Source organism: Salpingoeca rosetta (assembly GCF_000188695.1).
Source record: "Salpingoeca rosetta unplaced genomic scaffold supercont1.10, whole genome shotgun sequence".
Lineage (NCBI taxonomy): Eukaryota > Choanoflagellata > Craspedida > Salpingoecidae > Salpingoeca > Salpingoeca rosetta.
In genome coordinates, this window is record NW_004754924.1 from 359304 (window position 1) to 377037 (window position 17734).

General features: G+C 53.5%; 3 protein-coding genes across 3 annotated transcripts; 1 reads left to right on the top strand and 2 right to left on the bottom strand.

The window, feature by feature from the left end:
* Positions 1 to 877: 877 nt before the first annotated feature.
* Positions 878 to 7402, top strand: PTSG_04377 (cytohesin 2). The gene is made up of 15 exons (XM_004994408.1): positions 878 to 1138; positions 1361 to 1774; positions 2038 to 2158; positions 2599 to 2800; positions 3058 to 3127; positions 3432 to 3480; positions 3685 to 3825; positions 4178 to 4410; positions 4622 to 4852; positions 5093 to 5166; positions 5358 to 5433; positions 5619 to 5771; positions 5975 to 6201; positions 6518 to 6640; positions 6890 to 7402. The coding sequence occupies exons 1-15, from the start codon at positions 983 to 985 to the stop codon at positions 6990 to 6992; spliced, it is 2373 nt and encodes a 790-aa protein (XP_004994465.1). The 5' UTR covers positions 878 to 982; the 3' UTR covers positions 6993 to 7402.
* Positions 7403 to 8131: 729 nt separating this feature from the next.
* PTSG_04378 (STE/STE7/MEK1 protein kinase) lies at positions 8132 to 12432 on the bottom strand. Its single transcript, XM_004994409.1, has 11 exons — positions 12140 to 12432; positions 11219 to 11519; positions 10900 to 11032; positions 10417 to 10656; positions 10149 to 10226; positions 9898 to 9970; positions 9582 to 9682; positions 9233 to 9287; positions 8868 to 9039; positions 8559 to 8609; positions 8132 to 8411 (listed from the first exon to the last, which is right to left on the bottom strand). Exons 2-11 carry the CDS (start codon positions 11305 to 11307, stop codon positions 8216 to 8218), a joined length of 1188 nt encoding a protein of 395 aa, XP_004994466.1. The 5' UTR covers positions 11308 to 11519; positions 12140 to 12432; the 3' UTR covers positions 8132 to 8215.
* Positions 12433 to 13115: 683 nt separating this feature from the next.
* On the bottom strand, positions 13116 to 17693 carry PTSG_04379 (uncharacterized protein; the record flags this gene model as incomplete). Its single annotated transcript, XM_004994410.1, has 12 exons — positions 17505 to 17693; positions 16921 to 17133; positions 16604 to 16675; positions 16330 to 16408; positions 15838 to 16121; positions 15213 to 15356; positions 14761 to 14942; positions 14438 to 14493; positions 14164 to 14228; positions 13872 to 13908; positions 13616 to 13693; positions 13116 to 13339 (listed from the first exon to the last, which is right to left on the bottom strand). The coding sequence occupies exons 1-12, from the start codon at positions 17673 to 17675 to the stop codon at positions 13116 to 13118; spliced, it is 1605 nt and encodes a 534-aa protein (XP_004994467.1). The 5' UTR covers positions 17676 to 17693.
* Positions 17694 to 17734: the final 41 nt, after the last annotated feature.

The following is a 17734-nucleotide window of genomic DNA, read 5'->3' on the forward strand; positions in this document are numbered from 1 at the left end:
TGTTGTTGTTGTTGTTGTTGTTGTTGTTGTTGTTGTTGTTGTTGTTGTTGAAGGGAAGGGATGTCGATGTGTGGTTGGTTGGATGAATGCAGGTCGTCCAACAGACAGACAGACAGACAGACTTGGATGAGTTGGGGGTTTGTTCTCTGCTTGCTTCTTCTTTTTCTTGTCTGGCTCTTCGTGGTCCTGCGTGCGTGCGTGCGTGCGTGCGTGCGTGCGTGCGTGTGCGTGCGTGTGGTTTATGCTCTTCTTGGTGGTTGTCGTGTGTGTGACGTCGTCATGTGTGCTGCGTGTGTTGTCTGTGTTTGGTTCTGGAATGCGCGGAGTGCGCGCTTTCCATGTTTGGTCCGTGTGCACCCTCATTGCCTGTGCCTTGCTTCTTTGACAGTCACCGTTGGTGTGTGTGTTGGTCGCAGCAGCAGCGTTTTGGCGTTTGTTGTGGTTGCTTGTTGTGCTTGTCGTGTGTGTGTTTGGTCAGTGGCGTTTTTGGTGGCGAAGTATTTCGTCAGGAATTTGCCGTGACGATGCAACTCCTACCTGTGTGTTTTGTCAGGTGGCGTTGGCAAACGTTGGCGCCTGCCTTTCCGCATTCCAACCAAAACGAAAGGCACGCAGCGCCAAGGCAAGGGCAAGTTGGAGTAGGGGAATGAATGAATGCAGTGCGAGGGAGAGTGTGTGTGTGTGAGCAACCACCAACCACACGACCACAACCAACCAAACAACCAAGGAACCAAACAACAAGGAACAGCGCCGCTTTCTTGCTTGCTTGCTTGCTTGCCTCGCCGTGTACACAGGCTCGCCGACACTCACCGCGACCAGCCCTCCCATTCAAGCAAGAGGAAGTGGCAAAACGACAGTCGAAACACACACACACACACACACACACACACACACACACACAGCGCTGCGCACACAAACACACGCATCCACGCACGCATCCACGACAGCAAGGCAAAGCAACCCTCCTGAAGCAAGGTTTGAGATGGAGGGCACAGGTGCGCCCAACATCGTGGTTGGAGGCATCGGTGGCAGCAGCAGCACCGATGACGAGGACACCTGGCTCAAGCTCGCTTCCAGGGCAGAGCTGGTCAGCTACATCTACCAACTCAGACACGACAACAAGAAGCTGCGCCGCCAGGTGTGTGTGTGTGTGTGTCATGGGAGAGACTGGCTCAAAGCGTGCGGTTGCGTTGACACGGCAGAGCAGTGTGAAGCCATATGCCACACAACTACAGTTGGTTTTGCTCTTGTCCTCCTTGCCGTCGTTGAACACACGCCGTATTCACGCCGGATTCACGTGTCCTGTTGGGTTTCACTTCCCCTTTGTTTTTCGGCTCTTTCTACTATTGTTGCTTCGCAGGTGAGCTCACTGCAAACGCGAGAGAAGAACCTCGCACAGCAACTGCAGCAACAGCAACAGCAACAGCAACAGCAACAGCAACAGCAACAGCAACAGCAACAGCGTGGTGCCACACCGCCACAGCTTGCTCTCAGACCCACAGCCATCGCAACCGAGCGACCCAGAAGACCTTCCCCAGAAGTGGCACCAAAGCCGGCCAGAAATAGCCGCACGTTCACCCCATTGCACACGGTCGCGCTGACATCTCCAACATCTCCAATCGCCAGCACGCACCACGATGCTCAAACACCGCGTTCATCTGGCGCCAGCACACCCTCCGCTCGTGCAGAGACGCCGCTCAGCTTGATTGCCAAAGCAAGTGGAGGGGGAATGCCTCCCGCCACCATTATCCGACACACACAACGGCCACAACCGGTGCGTGCGTGTGTGCGCATGTGTGTGCGCATGTGTGCATGTGTGTGAATGTGTGTGTCTGTGTCTGTGTATTTGTTTGTGCGTGTGAATGTGTGTGTCTGTGTGTCTGTGTCTGTGTCTGTGCGTGTGCGTGTGTAGGTTTATTGCACTTGCTGTTGTTGTGTCCACGATTGCGCTCATCATTGAGCGCGTGCTTGGTGGACCATCTTGTCTGCTTGCTGGCCTCCTCGGCATCCTCACCAATCGCAAACCACGATGCACAGGCAAGAACATCTTCGCGCAGTAGTCCAACGACTTCACTGCGACGCGCTGGCTCCAGCGAGGACGTGTATACGCAACAGGACACCAGCTTCAACCAACGCCAATCATCCCGCCGCGCTCGCTGTAAGCGTGATGATGATCTTGAAGCTTTGCGATGACACACGAGAAGCACATTGTCGTGAAGAGGAAACAGAGCACAGCCAGGCTGTATCACTTGCACACGTTTGCGATGAGTTATCACTTGCACTTTCACCCATTATGCACACACTCACTCACTCACCCACTCACTCACACTCACTCACACTCACTCACTCACTCACTCACTCACTCACTCACTCACTCACTCACTCACTCACTCACTCACTCACTCACTCACTCACTCACTCACTCACTCACTCACTCACTCACTCACTCACTCACTCACTCACTCACTCACTCACTCACTCACTCACTCACTCACTCACTCACTCACTCACTCACTCACTCACTCACTCACTCACTCACTCACACCCACGCACTCACTCACACACACACACACACAACACACGCACACAACACCACAGCTGGGTCTGTGTCGCACGCCACGCTCAAGGCGATGACAAAGCAGCTGCCAACAATTGAAGTTTCGCAGGAACTGGCAGACAAGGTGCAGCACTCCCTCATGAAGAGATTCGCAGACCCAAAGTACGACCAGGCCGCACGTGTCATTCAGGCACACTGGCGCCAATACACCCTCAACAAGAAGTTCAGGCAGATGAAGAGAAAGTAAGTCGCTGCAGAACACAGCAACAAGGTTTAAATGCTGCTGATGACAGGCGCCACCATCTGAATACACTCTTCACACTCAGCCGCTCTCGTCCCACAACCGGGGGTTTTGAGACTTTTTCGTCGGTGCTCATTCCAGCACTCCATCATTGCTATCAGTCCCCCTGACGTACTCGAGCATGGATACACCTTTGCATACACATTAGCTCACGTGCACGTGCTGCAATGCTTGCTCTTGTCGTGTTGTGCGGTTGCAGGGCGATGCGCAAGTCGATACAGCAGCGCATCAAGTCCATGGAGTCCTCCCCATCTCCACGAGCCAGCCTGGTCCGTCCAAATGTTCCTTCCTTGTCTGACACCTGCACGCTTGTGACACACCCTTGCACCCGCACCCAACCGCAACTACCACAGCGCAACAGCTTTCCATCATACACTCACATGCCTGGCTCCGTTGTGCTGTTGTTGTTGTTGTTGTTGTTGTTGTTGTTGTTGTTGTTGTTGTTGTTGTTGTTGTTGTTGTTGTTGTTGTTGTTGTTGTTGTTGTTGTTGTTGTTGTTGTTGTTGTTGTTGCATTCTACTTACGCGCATGTGCACCACCACTTGTCTGTGTGTTCGCTCTGTGTGTATGTAGGATCTTGAGAAGCGCCGCGAACAGCTCATGCTGCTGCAAGCAGCGAAAGGTGAGTTGGGTGCCTGCATGCGTGCTTGCAGGCAACTACATGTGGGTGCCGGCTTGTCTGGCCAAGACGGTGTTGCATCTCCCATCACTAACACATGAGCACATAACCCCCATTGTGCAACAAAGAACACACTGCCACACAATTTCCTAACCCCAACCACACTCCCCTCCATCTTCTGCCTTGCCCTTTGCTTTGTCATCTCAGCGTTTGTTGGGGATGATGCTGCCGGCTTCCGCAACACGACCTATCCTTGGATGGCCCCACAGGCCGAGGACTACAGCAGCGATCAGCTTACCAGACTGTGTAGACTGGGTGTTTACCAGTTCAACCGCAACGTTAAGAAAGGTATTGTGTATGTGTGTGTGTGTGTCTGTCTGTCTGTCTGTCTGTGTGTGGACGTGCATACGTGTGTGTGTGTGTGTGTGTGCGTGTGTGTGTACGTGTGCGCGTGTGTATGTGATGTGCTGTGAGTTCTGCGGCTGCCAATGTTTTCGTACAGACAGTACGACAGAGCATGCACAACTAGCGGGCTTGCATGATGCAATTTCAGCCAACATACACCAACACACAAACGAAGACCAACATCCAACATCCAGCTCCCATGCCCATCATTTGCTTCCACCCCAGCTTAACGCTTGGTTTGTTTCCACCCCCCCCCCACCACCACCGCCGCCGCCGCCGCCACCACCCACGCCAGGCATGACCTGGCTGATTGACAACGGCATCCTGGCACGCAACCCCAAGGACATTGCACAGTTCCTCCGTCACGAGCGCACGTTAAATCGCCGTCGAATCGGGGAATTCTTGGGCGACGCAGACGCTCTCAACTTGCAGGTGCTGGCGGAGTACGTCGCCTCGTTTGACTTTTCCGGCGTGGTCTTTGACAAGGCGCTGCGAACCTTTCTCGGAACCTTTCACCTGCCCGGCGAGGTACACTACAAGTGTGTGTGTGTGTGTGTGTGTGTGTGTGTGTGTGTGTGTGTGTGTGTGTGTGTGGTGTGTGTGTGTGTGTGTGTGTGTGCTTCTGTGTCTCGATCTTGCTAACAGTCCTTGACAAAGAGCTTAGAAGTGCGCAAGACGAACGCAAATACTCACAACCAAATCCTTCATCTACTATGAACATGCATGTTGTTGCTTGCAGGCACAGAAGATTGAGCGAATCCTGCAAGAGTTTTCGCAGCAGTACCACCACTGCAACCCGGACGTGTTCTCGCACCCGGACACGTCGTTCATCCTGGCCTTCTCCGTCGTCATGCTCAACACAGACCTGCACAACTCAGCAAACCGACGAAAGATGACGCGTGATGGGTTCATCCACAACAACCGGGGCATCGACGACGGCAAAGACCTTCCGCGTCAGCTCCTTGCAGACGTACGTCTAGTTGTTGACATGTTGTCTATGCGTGTTTGCGTTTGCGTCTATGCGTGTGCGTGTGTTTATGTCCTTGTGTGAACGTCTTCGTATCAGTGTGTCCAAGCACGTATGTAAGCGTGTATCTCTGCCAATTTCTTTCTTCACCTGCATGTCAATGCTGTGAGAGTTGCTCCGACCCCACTTGCACATTCAACCTTCACACACAAACGCACGCGCTGTGAAATAACTGCTGCTCAGATTTATGACCGCATTGAAGAACAGGAGTTCACCACCGACACGGACAACCTGACCATGATTGAGCGGATCGTCAGGTCTGATGACGCCCTGCTTACAATCCTCCCTCGTGTATTTTTGTTCCGAGAACAAGTGACCAAATCAATAGCGTGCGCTGTTCTGTCGATAGTTGTTACCAACATGTGCTCGGGATGCATGTTATTGAATTCAACTCACGTTCCTTTTGCCACTGATGTGGATTCGTACCGATGGTCTCCATCCACGACAGCCAAATGAGCGGCAAGTCGTTCATGGACTTAGCAGCACCACACCGCCAATTTATCTCCCAATGCAACGTGACAACGGTCAGTAACAGCCGCGGCTTTTTGCAACCATGCTTCTGTCCACGACACCCGAAAGGGGGATTGTGTCATTGTCAACACACTCTTTCCCCAAAAACAAACTCTTCCCTTGCGTGTATCTGAGAACTGCTCACACTTGACACGCATGATGTATGTATGATTTACATGATTGACATGTTGTCGTGCAGGTGGAAGGGTTTATGCGGCCGAAGAACAAGCAGGTGGCCAAGTCCCGCGTGTTGTTCCTCTTCAACGACCTTCTCATTGTGACAAAGCAGCACAAGCACAAGTACACGCCAAAGCGCGTTGTTCCTCTTTACGGCCTCAGCGTCGCATACACGGTACAGGGCCTGAAGATGACGATTGCACTGCTGACATGTGTGTCCGATGGTAGAGGTGTTTTCTCGCGTGTGCATATGAAGATGGTCATTCGTTCAAGCTCACCTGTTGTTTCATGCACCCACGTATGTATGCTTGCTTGCTTGCATGCATTCACAAACGATGGCCGCCAACCAACCAACCAACCAACCAACCAACCAATCAGAACTCGCCGCACTTTGAGGGCGGTCTTCATCTTGTGAACAACCGCGACAATGATGCAATCGTGGTGTCCTTCCGCATCGACAACATCGAGCGCTCCACAATGGCAAAGAACTTTGAGACCGACCTGCGGGAAATGATTTGGCAGAGCGGTGCTGCTGAGGTTGCACGCTTGCACCAGCTCAGCCTCGCTGGACCCGCACCCGTCAGCCAACTCTCCCTCCGATCAGAGTGAGTTTCTTGTGATGGAGGGAGAAAGAATGAGAATGTGTGTGCATGTGCATGTGTGTGTGTCCGTGTTGTGTGTGTGTGTGCGTGCGTGTGTGTGTGTGTGTGTGTGTGTGTGTGTGTGTGTGTGTGTGTGTGTGTGTGTGTGTGTGTGTGTGTGTGTGTGTGTGTCCGTGTGCATGTGTGTGTGTACATGTGTGTGTCCGTGTGTTGTGTGCTTGTTGCAGCAGCTACACATTTTTTCACCCTCGCCCACGATCCTCACCCTCACCCACCACCACTCTCACTCTCACCCACCATCTGCTTTGTCGACATTCAGGCAAAGCCAGCTGTCAGTGGCGAGCTCTGGCGTTGGTTGCGACAGCACGTGCAGTAGCGAGAGCAGTGATCGTCTCAGCGTCATCAGCCACGACAGCAGTATTTCCAAAGGCCGCAAGTTCAGGTCAGTTCTACACGTGTACGTGTGTGTGCATGATTTCGTGTGATTGTGTGTGCGGTTTTGTTTGTGTGCGTATGCGTACGTATACGTGTGTGTGTATGTGTGATTGTGTGTGTGTGTGTGTGTGTGTGATTGTGTGTGTATGATTTTTTATGTGTGCGTGCATGTGTATGGCCTGCCATGGAATGATGTTATGCAGTTGCTCACCGGCAGCAACTCGCTTTCCTTTATCTTGCGCGCACCCAATCACAGCCTTCGCTTGAAGAAGAAGCACCAGCACGCAGACGTACGAAAGGTGATGAGTGTGTTCCATTCGTCATCGTCATCATCCGCACGTGCGTCATCGTCTGCGTAGCCAAGCAAGCATCCTTTGTCCTGCTTGCAGGCACGTGCTAAGGCTCACGGCGCCTCTCTTCGTTACAGTGCTGTTGGTTTCCCCATCCGTTGATGGGTTCTGCTCTCACAGCACACGTCCTTGTTCGTCACTTGTCAAAAGCCATGTTTAATTGCCCGCTCGCTATCTTCGCTTGTTGGATTTCCTCCCTTCCATTCCAAATACTGTATGTACATATTCGTGACACACACCTGCTCTGACACTTCCTCTCCGCCTTGAATTGCTCATGTTTTTGGGCTGTTGTTTGATGGGTGGGTGTATGAACCGTTGTTAGGCAACAGAATTGTGCTTGTTCATCTGTGTGCATGCCTGCCCTGATTCGATTGTTTTGGTCTCACACACGACAATAATGAGACAAGAAAGCACCAGTAACGAACGAGAGTCTCGCAACAATAATTGGGAGGAGCCAGCGCAACACCCAACAGTGGTCATGTCATGATCGTGTTACACAACACCCTGTGCAAGGTATCCACGAAGCAAGCGCACCCTTACAAGCGCGTGATGATGTGTGCGGTGCTGCTATTGCTACACTGCTTTCGATTTGATTTGCTTGCGGTTGAACGTTGTTTTATGCAATTGGGGCGGGGCAAACAACAGGTGCAAAGAGGGAATGGGGGTGTTTCGACGACGCTAAGGGGGAAATGATGATGCAAGATGAAACGGGGAGCGAAAAAGAGGGAAAGAAAGAGGTATCATGTCAAGCAAGAGAGAGAAGTGCAACGCTCGGAACAACAGAGTTCAGAACAGGTCTCAATTACAAGAGAGAGAGTAGAGAGTAGAGAGGGGGAGGGAGAATCAGCCACAACATTAGGAACAACGCATCAGAAACATCAAAGGAATGGCGTGCATGTATCATGTATCAAGCGAGCACACGATATGACAGCGCACAACATCCAAACGCTAGATGACACAGGTGTTTGCGCCATCGCAAGTCCACAGAAAACAGCACCTGACGCACCAGATATTGCACACAGGCACAGGCGTGCAACAACAGGGCTTGCTGCAGCCTGTTTTACAATAACAGTTCAAACACTTCTCTAAGAAAACGAATAAAGTGCAGCCGCAACGGGTGAATGATTACGTTACGGCACACGCACACGCACACGCACACGCACACGCACACGTACGCGCACACGCACACGTACGCGAGCACTCAAACATATGGAGCCATGTGCCACACGGCGTTACGTCATGACACGCACTGCCGGCTCTTCCTCAAACTCGTCTTGCGTGTCTTCTTCCAGCTCTTGCAACCGCTTCGTAGGCAGCGTGCTCTTCACCCAGTCCGACATGTTGAACGAAAACGCGCCCAGTGTGGTGATCCATTCGTGGCCCTTGAGTAACTCCAGGCTCATGCGGTCCTTCGCCTTCTTATGCAGACTGTGTGTGTGTGTGTGTGTGTGTGTGTGTGTGTGTGTGTTGAGAAGGGGGAAGTGTGCATGCGAAAAAGGGTGAATGAGTGCAAGGCGAAAGAAAGCGAAAGCAAATCGGTGGTGACGATGCTGCAGAAGATGATTATGAACTCACCAGTCTGCAACGAAACGCTCAAATGGCGCGGAAAAGATCTTGGCTGGCAACCTGACAAAGAAGAGAGAGAGAGAGGATGTGTGTGTGTGTGTGAGTGAGTGAGTGACTGAGACGACAAGAGAGATGAGGAGAGAAGGGGGAAGCACGTGCACGTGAGCAGCAGAGGAAGCAGACACATGGGGTTGCGTACATCAACATCTCAGTCGCAACAAGCAACCTTGCACAGTCACAAACAACACACGCAAACGCGCAACAAGCACACACACACACACACGCACACACACACACACACAAGTTGCACCGCTGTACCTTGGGAGTGGTCCCTTGACAACAGAGGAGATGACGTCAAACACAGCAAGGTCTGATCGCTTTGTTGGGCTCTTGGTGTCCGGGTCCTTCTTTGGCATCATAGGCAGGTTCTTTGGGTCCACATCCGGCAAGTAGGGGTACACGCCCGTCGCCATCTCAAGCAGCGAAATGCCTGCAGGCAACAACAATGAAGCAACAAGCAGGACCAACATGTGAGTGTCGTTGGTATGTACAACTGTGTGCGTGAGGGGTTGGGTTGGGTGTGTGTCTGCGTGCGCATTTGTGTGTATGCGTGTGTGCGTGTGCCGCGGCACCATCAGCAACGTGTGAATTGTATAACATGACGACAAGCGTGAGCCACGCACCGAGACTCCAGATGTCTGATTTGACGGTGTACTCTTCGCCGTGAAGCCGCTCCGGCTGTTGCCATGTGCAAACACAACACAGAGACGCAACGTCAGCAACGCGATTGCTCCGAGGGCATCAACAGGCACATCATGCAGGTGCTTGTGTGCTTGTGTGTGTGTGTGTGCGTGTGTGCTTGTGTGCACTAATGTGTGCTTGTGTGCACTAATGTGTGCTTGTGTGCACTAATGTGTGTATATGTGTGTGTGTGTTCTTGTGTGCGCGTGGTCTTGTGTGGCGGACAATAGCACAGAGGTATCGATCGCCCCTGTGCTGCTTTGAAGATCACGTGTAAGCATGTTCACTCACCGACATGTAGCGCATGGTGCCAACAAATGTGTTGGCCCGCGTGGTGATCAGCCGTCTGCTGACACCAAAGTCGCACAACTTCACATCGCCCTCCGTGTTGACTGCAGGTCAATGAAAAGACCAAAGGACGCACGCACACACGCGCACAGAGCAAATTGACGTGAGATACGATGGGTGCATACCTACAACAAAGCCACAAAACGAAGCCACAAACGAAGCCACAAAACCAACCACGTGCCATTGTCTTGAGGCACCTGCCACACATCGACACACACACACACACATGGAATGAATGATGCATGCACGCGTTCCATACCGAGGATGTTGGCTGGCTTGAGGTCGCGGTGAATGATTTTCTCTTGTTCAAGATACAGCAGGCCGCGAAGCACCTGAACGAATGACGAATAGCAGCATGCGTGAGTAAGAAGGGGCAGAGGTGAGGCAGAGGTGAGGCAGAGGTGAGGCAGAGGGTGAGGCAGAGGTGAGGCAGAGGGGAGGCAGGAGTGAAACACAACTACATCCTGACGCAAGCACGTAACACTCAGGTGAGCATACACCCACACACACCTTATGACAGATGTGGACGAGGGGATGCTCATCGATGCGCCCAATTCGGTTCAACACATCGTCCAGACAGCCGCCATTCTAGACGAGAAGGAGCAAGTCACAAGTGAGAAGCACCCGAGGAGTAGCAGCAGCAGCAGCAAGGCATTCGTGCAACATAAACTGCGCGGCAACACAGGCATGCAGATGTCAACCAGAGGTCAAGAGGTACGTGCAAAACACACGCACACGCACAATGCAGGCGCACGCATTGCATGTGAAGCACACATACCATGTACTCCATGATGATGTGGACTTCGCTGCGCTCCATGAAGGAGCCGTAGAAGTTGACAACCTCGGGGGCGTGGCAGTCGTGCAAGAGGTCAAGTTCGCGCTGCAGCACGCGGTGCGTCTCCTCCGTGTGGTCGTAGTGCACAATCTTCTGCACGAGGATCAGGTCGGTGTGGGTGTGGCGCACCTTGTGCACGCCTCGCCCTTCGCCCTCGGCCAGCGTCTCCAGCGTCTCAAACGCCTATGACCGCGCATGGCATGCGTGCGTGTACACGAGGTGGCATGTGAGTTCAAGTTCTCGTGAATGAGCACACGATAAAACAACAAGTGCACACACGTGCACACACGCGTACAAACACATCCACCTACATACACACACGCACGCACATGCACGCACGCGTACAAACACATCCACCTACATACACACTTGCACACACGCACACAGCCATCGAACAAATACATGAGAAGCAGGTGACTGGCGCACCTTAATGTTGAGGTCGCACGCGTTCAGGAAACGCTCTTTGTTGAAAATAAAGTCTTGCATGGACCGACGATCGGGGCCCTTGTATCCACGCAGCGACGCCTTCAATGAGCGCAACGGTGGTGGGGTGGCGCACCTGTGGATGGAGATAGATGGGAGAGGTAGAGAGATGAGATGGGTGTGTGCAAAATGAGTCGTCAATTTGTTTGGGGGGGGCGATTGATGAATGCACTGCAAGGCGCGGGAAGAAGGCAACCAATACTCTACACCACCAGACACACGTGCGGGGGGGGGTGCGTGTTGTAGGAGGACAATGACGTACACAGGTGATGGTGGTGAGAGACTTGGGAGCTGGAACTTGCCCTTGCCCAGGCCTTTCTTTGCAGCACGCCGTTCGGCGAGGGAGGTCATGGTGCCGGCGAGGGTGGCTGGTGTGCTTTGTTTACGTTTGCGTTGCTTGTGTTGGTGGTGGTTGGTGTGTTGGCTTGACTTGTGGTTGTGGTTGCTGGAGCTATTGTTGATGCTGTTGCTGTTGATGGGGTTTGTTGATGCTGTTGCTGTTATTGCTGTTGTTGATGATGCCGTTGTGGATGTGGATGTGCTGCGGCGGTCGATGGAGGGCGCTGTGATAAAATGAATGGGTGGGCGAGAGACGTGCAGCGAGAAACAAAGCCGTTCAAATGAACGAGGACAGACAGGGACGTGCGGACGTGTGTGGCGGAGATGGGGAGAAAGAGGGGCAGTGTGGTGTGTCCCGGGTAATGTGAACAGCGATGAGTAAGCCGTGGGTGTTGACAATGAAGTGAGTGCGGGTGAGGGAATGTTGTCTTGGTAGTGGTGGTGGTGGAAGCAAAGGTTTAGGCTCGGATGGGATGTGATGCTGGTTGGTCAACGAAGTCAAGGAGGACACCACTGAGGAGTGGAACTGTGCGAGGGAATCGCGGCTGTGACACACTAGCGAGGATGGCCGCGTGGGTGGGAAGCGCGTGTCCACGTCATACACCCGCCAAGCCAGCAAGGAGCAAAAAGCAAAGAAAAGCAAAATCACCAACAAGAAGGGAGGCGAGGAAGAGGAAGGTATGCAACAACGGCAAGGAGGAGGGGCTCACTGTGTGCATGTGTGTGCATGTGTGTGTGCATGTGCGTGTGTAGACCAAGAGTGGGTGGAGTGGTCATGCAGACCGGACCAATGTGTTTTGAGTTTGTGACTTGCTTGCTTGCTCGCTTTGCTCGTTGCACGCACCGGAGGAACGAAGCAACCAAAACGTCGAAAGTTGATGCCTGACCGCGTGTGGCGTGTGTAACAACACAAGGAAGCACCCAGAGAGAGAGAGAGAGACCCTTTTGTTGGTGTGATGCGCGGTGTGTAGGGTGTGTTGCGATGTGTTGTGTTGTGATGGTGCGTGAACAACGTCGTGGAGGCGGTTGATGGTGGTGTTGGTTGGTTGGTTGGTTGGTTGATTGACGTTGCTTCTTGTGGGTGCTATTTTTTTCTTGTGGTGTTTGGCTGTTGTTGGTTGCCTGCATGCAAAAAACGCGCACAAAAAACGCACCTTTCAAATGCGCGAATGCCACACAAACAAACAGCCCGCTCGTGCGAGCAAGCATTGGTGAGTGTGCGTGTGTGTGAGAGACATGACATGACAGAGACGGACAATTCCTCGCTTGCCTGCTTCCTCGCTTGCTCCCTCGCTGGCTTGTTTGGTTGAGTTGAACACCTTGTTTCGCTTCAACGCGGTCGAGATTGTGCGCGTGCGCATTTCAAATTGGATGTGATGGTGGGAGAACAGTGAGGTGTGATGATGTGAATTGTCTGGAATTGTTGCAGTTGATGTGTGATGTGAATGTGATTGGTCGTCGTTTGATGTCGGTGTGACTGGCTGTGGAATGCTCTCTGCAAGGTGGGCCTGAATTTATTTTGCACCCAACAAAGGAGGGGAGAAATGCAAGACGACAACTTGACATGGGCTATTGTAAGCATAAGTTATGGAAGAGGGGAACCAAGAGGGCTACGATGGAAGGGAAGGCTGAAGGAGATCTAGACAGGGTGCATGAAGGACACACACATGGACGTACACACACACACACACACACACACACACACACACACGCATGGGCGCGCACATGCACACGCACACATAAGTACGCACACACAAGTACGCACACACGCACACGCACACACACACGAAGTGCAGCCGAGTGCACACGCTACACTGTACTCAGTGCGCAGTCTGAATTGGGTGCATGGAGTGAACTTTTGCATAACTGTCGGCCTTAATCTCAGTGGGAACACCAGCCGTGCCCAGCGACGCAAGCCCTTTGCAGCGCCTCGACTGCCGGTAGTAGAACACGCCCTTGCAGATGGTGTCCGCACCGCACCGCGCCTGGCACTCGCGCAACGTCACCCCTTTGGCGCGGAACACCGTAAATTCCTCCTTCATCGCTGTCATAACATAATATTGTGTGCGTGTGCGCAGGCGTGCGTGCTTATCCGTGAGAGGCAAGAGACTCGCTTGATCATGAGCGAGAGCAGACTCCTTTGAGCAAAACGGACGAAAAATGGCAGGCCTGACACGAGCACACACTCCATGAATCGAGCGTGCCCCATGCAACACTCGCACACACACACGCACGCGCACACACACACACTCGCTCACACACACACACACACACACACACACACACACACACGCACACACACACACACACACACACACACCTGTCTCGAAGCGCTGTGGGCGATCCGTGGAACCCCCAGCTCCTTCAAACATGAGTACATACTGCCAGTCACGCTCTGCTGCACAAATGACCGCAAGAACAAACAGAAACGACCACGACACAGCAGAGTGAGTGTGCGAACACATGTGCATTGCATTGAGACGATGCTGTCCTTGGTTCCTTTGCCATATCAATGGCAAGCAGCAACCCTCACGTGCATGAGCCAAATCACAACACAATTCACTTGCCAATCATACCTTTATCTTTTGCGGGGTTGCCAACAATGATGGTCGCCTGTCACAACACCAAAAGCACGGCGGACATGGCATGCACGTTGTCAGACATCAGATGAATGCCCTTTGCGGTATCACACACACACGCACAACACACGTGCACACGGCATTATAAAACACGCGGCATGCAGTACACACACACACACACACAAGCACACAGAGTGAGTGAGACGCTAGGTGTGGGTTGTAACACACGCCATGTCACTAGACTTGCCTGCATTCTACCGCTGTGGCTGCGGCAGTGGTACGGGAATACGCCCGCCTTGGTGAACGTGTGCTCAAAAACGGTCTTGCTGCCCGGCGGACCCGAAAAGAACTCCGCTGCAGCGCAGTGCATGGGGAAACGTGAATGTGACGACGAGGTGAAAAGCGGGTGTCCAACAGACGCGTGTGCCTGTGGCATGGCTGTGCTGCTGTTGTCGTTGTTGTGCAATGCCAAAATGGGCTGTGTCTGCCTGCAAATTGCCAGTCACCCCGGTCCGTGTTGCTGACATCGCACACCCTCTTCGTGCGCATAAGCGCTCGCGTACCATCGTGCTGGCCTGGTCGCCCGCTGATGACACTGTGTCGCCCATCTATGATCCACCTGTCGTGTGTGTGGTTGCGTTGCATGAGTGTGTGTGTGTGTGGTTGCATTTACATGTGTGTGTGTGTGTGTGCGCGCGCGCGTGCGGATGTGCTTACTCTCAGTAGTCACATGCAACACTACAGCAACAAACAAGTGCGAACATGCACGAAAACAAGCAAGCACGTGCCAACGCTTGTGCACACAGGCACACACACACGCAAGCAAACAAGCAAACACGCACAAATACACACATACACACATATACACATACACACATACACACACCTGACTGTGTCACCGACAGCAATGTTGATGGTCGCAGCTTGAATCTGGTCATGATCCAGCCCCCATGCAATGACGTGCACTTTCGCCTTGCCCTCACCGTCGAGGCCAACATCTACCTGCTTTGTTGTTGCATGTTTTGCGTGCTCGGACTGCAGTGGGCGTTCCAGCGGCGGTGGGTTGGCCTGCGTCGCATCACAGCCATGGCAAAGAGGTGTGCGTTGTGTGCGTTGCGTGCGTTGTGTGCGTTGTGTGCGTTGCGTGCGTGGCGAGGCGACAGTTGAGAGTACAGTGAGTACTGGCAAGGAGGCAAAGTTAATACCCACAAGCACAAGGTTAAGAAGAAAGACTGCGTGATTTCCAGCCACCTGCAACATGGGTGAGAATGATTGGAGGATGCGTGAGACGCACGTGCACGACACGGGGCACACGGGGCGCGTCCGACCACAACCAACCTTCAAGTCATGAAAGCCGTTCCCGGTACCGATTGAGCCACCAGCACCACGAGGTTTGCACTTGCGCCCGAACCGAGATGTGCCGATTGCTGTGTACGCACCAGTTGCCGGGCAGTCATCCACGCATTGGCCGTTGAGCAGGTACTGTGGGTCGCCCAAGGCATGCACAACACATGCCAGTGAGTGAAGTTAAACGGCAGCGTGTGGTGTTGTGCGAGTCTGAGTTACTGTGTTGTGCACGCTCAACAAATACACGGAAGCTTGGCACCCATGCGCGGCGCTTGCTTGCTTGTTTGCAGCGTGAAACAAAGCGGGACAGAATCCACCTCGCATCGATTTGGGCATCCGTCTCGAACACACACACACACTAGCACACCCGCACGCACGCACACGCACATGCACACGCACTCACTCAATCGCTCACCTACTCACTCACTCAATCACTCACTCACTCACTCACCGACTCACTCGCTCACATACATACACACGCACTCACTCAGTCACTCACTCACTCAATCACTCACACACACACTCACACACTCACTCGCTCACACACACACACACACACACTCTCTCTCTCTCTCTCTCTCCCTCGCACGCACACACACACGCACACGTGGCGCACCTTGAAGTTCTTGCACAGCATGCATTGCGTCGTGCCATCTGCGTTGCAGACGCACGACTTCTCGACGCAGTCTGTGCACGTACACGAGGAGGCCTCTGCACGTGTGCCGGCGTCGGCACTTCTGCCATCAGCGCCTTCGCCATCAGCGCCACCCTCTCCAACAACCGCTTCGTGGTGTTGTCGCGCACGCTCCCGAAGCAGCTGCAAGATGTCCACTTGATTTACACCCTCCTTTTGTGTGTCAGATTCCTCCCCACAGTACTTGCCATATTGGCCCTGTCCAACTACAACAGAAAGCGCGAGTGTGTGTGTGTGTGTGTGTGTGTGTGTGTGTGTGTGTGTGTGTGTGTGTGTGTGTGTGTGTGTGTGTGTGTGTGTGTGTGTGTGTGTGTGTGGAGGGTGTGTGGAGGGTGTGAGTCGACGATGATGAGAGCGCACGTGCAGAGGACGACTCGGCCCGTGCTTCGCATAGCATGTGTTCACGTCACGTACTTGGGTAGAGGGTGTTCGGACACTCGTCGATGCACTGGCCCTGATGGAGAAACCTTGAATTGCGGCACATGACGCACTCCTGGCACAGCCGCCAACGAGGAGGAGTCAGGAGGGTGGGTCAAGAAGAGGAAACGCAGTGCATGTGAGTGTACTTGTGTGCGCACGGGGTATGCGAATGCATGTATGCATGTGGATGTGTCTTGGAGCGTATTGGTGAGTAGGTGTGGGTGACAGGGACGCTGTTTTCACACACACACACACACAATGGGCCTACCTGTTGCGTTGGGCGACACTCGTGACAGTCTGGCGGGCAGTCGCAGTGCGCGTCACGGCCTGGCCGGCACGTCTATGTGAAGGATTATGTGCGGCGAGACATGACGAGAGAACCAAGCCAACAACAGCAGAGCGTGAGTAGTTGGTCGTGCGTGTGCGTGCGTGCGTGAGTGTGTGCGTGCGTGCGTGAGTGTGTGCGTGCGTGAGGGAGTGGGGGTGGGGTGATGGGTTGTGAATCACTCGGGCACCAAATCTACAGCAGGGAAACGAGAGTGTGAATGCGACATGGTGTCGTTTACAAAGTGACAACAAGCTCACGGGCTCGGGCGTGGTCTCCACATCGGCTTCCTGCGCAGGGGGTAACGAGCGATTGGGAGATGAACCCCTGCTGTCCCCTCGGTGTTCCTGCCGACCCGGCTGTGAGCTGTTCCCTGGCGCCTTGTTCTGGCCGATGCGTGGTGGGGGTGGACGCAGTTGTGTTGGCACTGGTCTTTCATTCCCATTGGCAGTGTTTCCGCGCAAAGCCCTCACCTAATGGTCAGTTGTGAGCACGAGTGCGTGTGTTGGTGTTTTCGTGTGTGTGTGTGTGTGTGTGTGTGTGTGTGTGTGTGTGTGTGTGTGTGTGTGTGTGTGTGTGTGTGTGTGTGTGCGTGCGTGCGTGCGTGTGCATCGGGAGTCAGCTGCGACGACACGACAGAAGGCGCAATACGACAGCTGCAACAAGACAACAACGTGACAGCGTGGCAAGTGAGCAAGACGAGCAGGTCTTGTCAAGGTGCTTGCTTGCTTGCTTGCTTGCTTGCTTGCAAGCACGCACGCACGCACGGATGTCCCTGCATGCCTGCATGCAGCAAGTTGTGCACTCTCCAGCCATGCGCTACAGCCGTGCATGCAGTATGTACCTGGCTGGCGGATGGATGTAGGTTCATCGTGGCAAAGGAGAACGAGGACGGCGACACGATCATCGGAGCCACGACAGCCCCAAGCACCACCACCCCAAGCACCACAACCACAACCACGCCGCTCCGCTTCATTGTCATCTCCTTCGAAAACGACTTCACAGAGGATGACATCAGTGAGCGGAAAATCACATTAACGTGTTTGACGATTTATTTCGCCGTTCTCGACCACA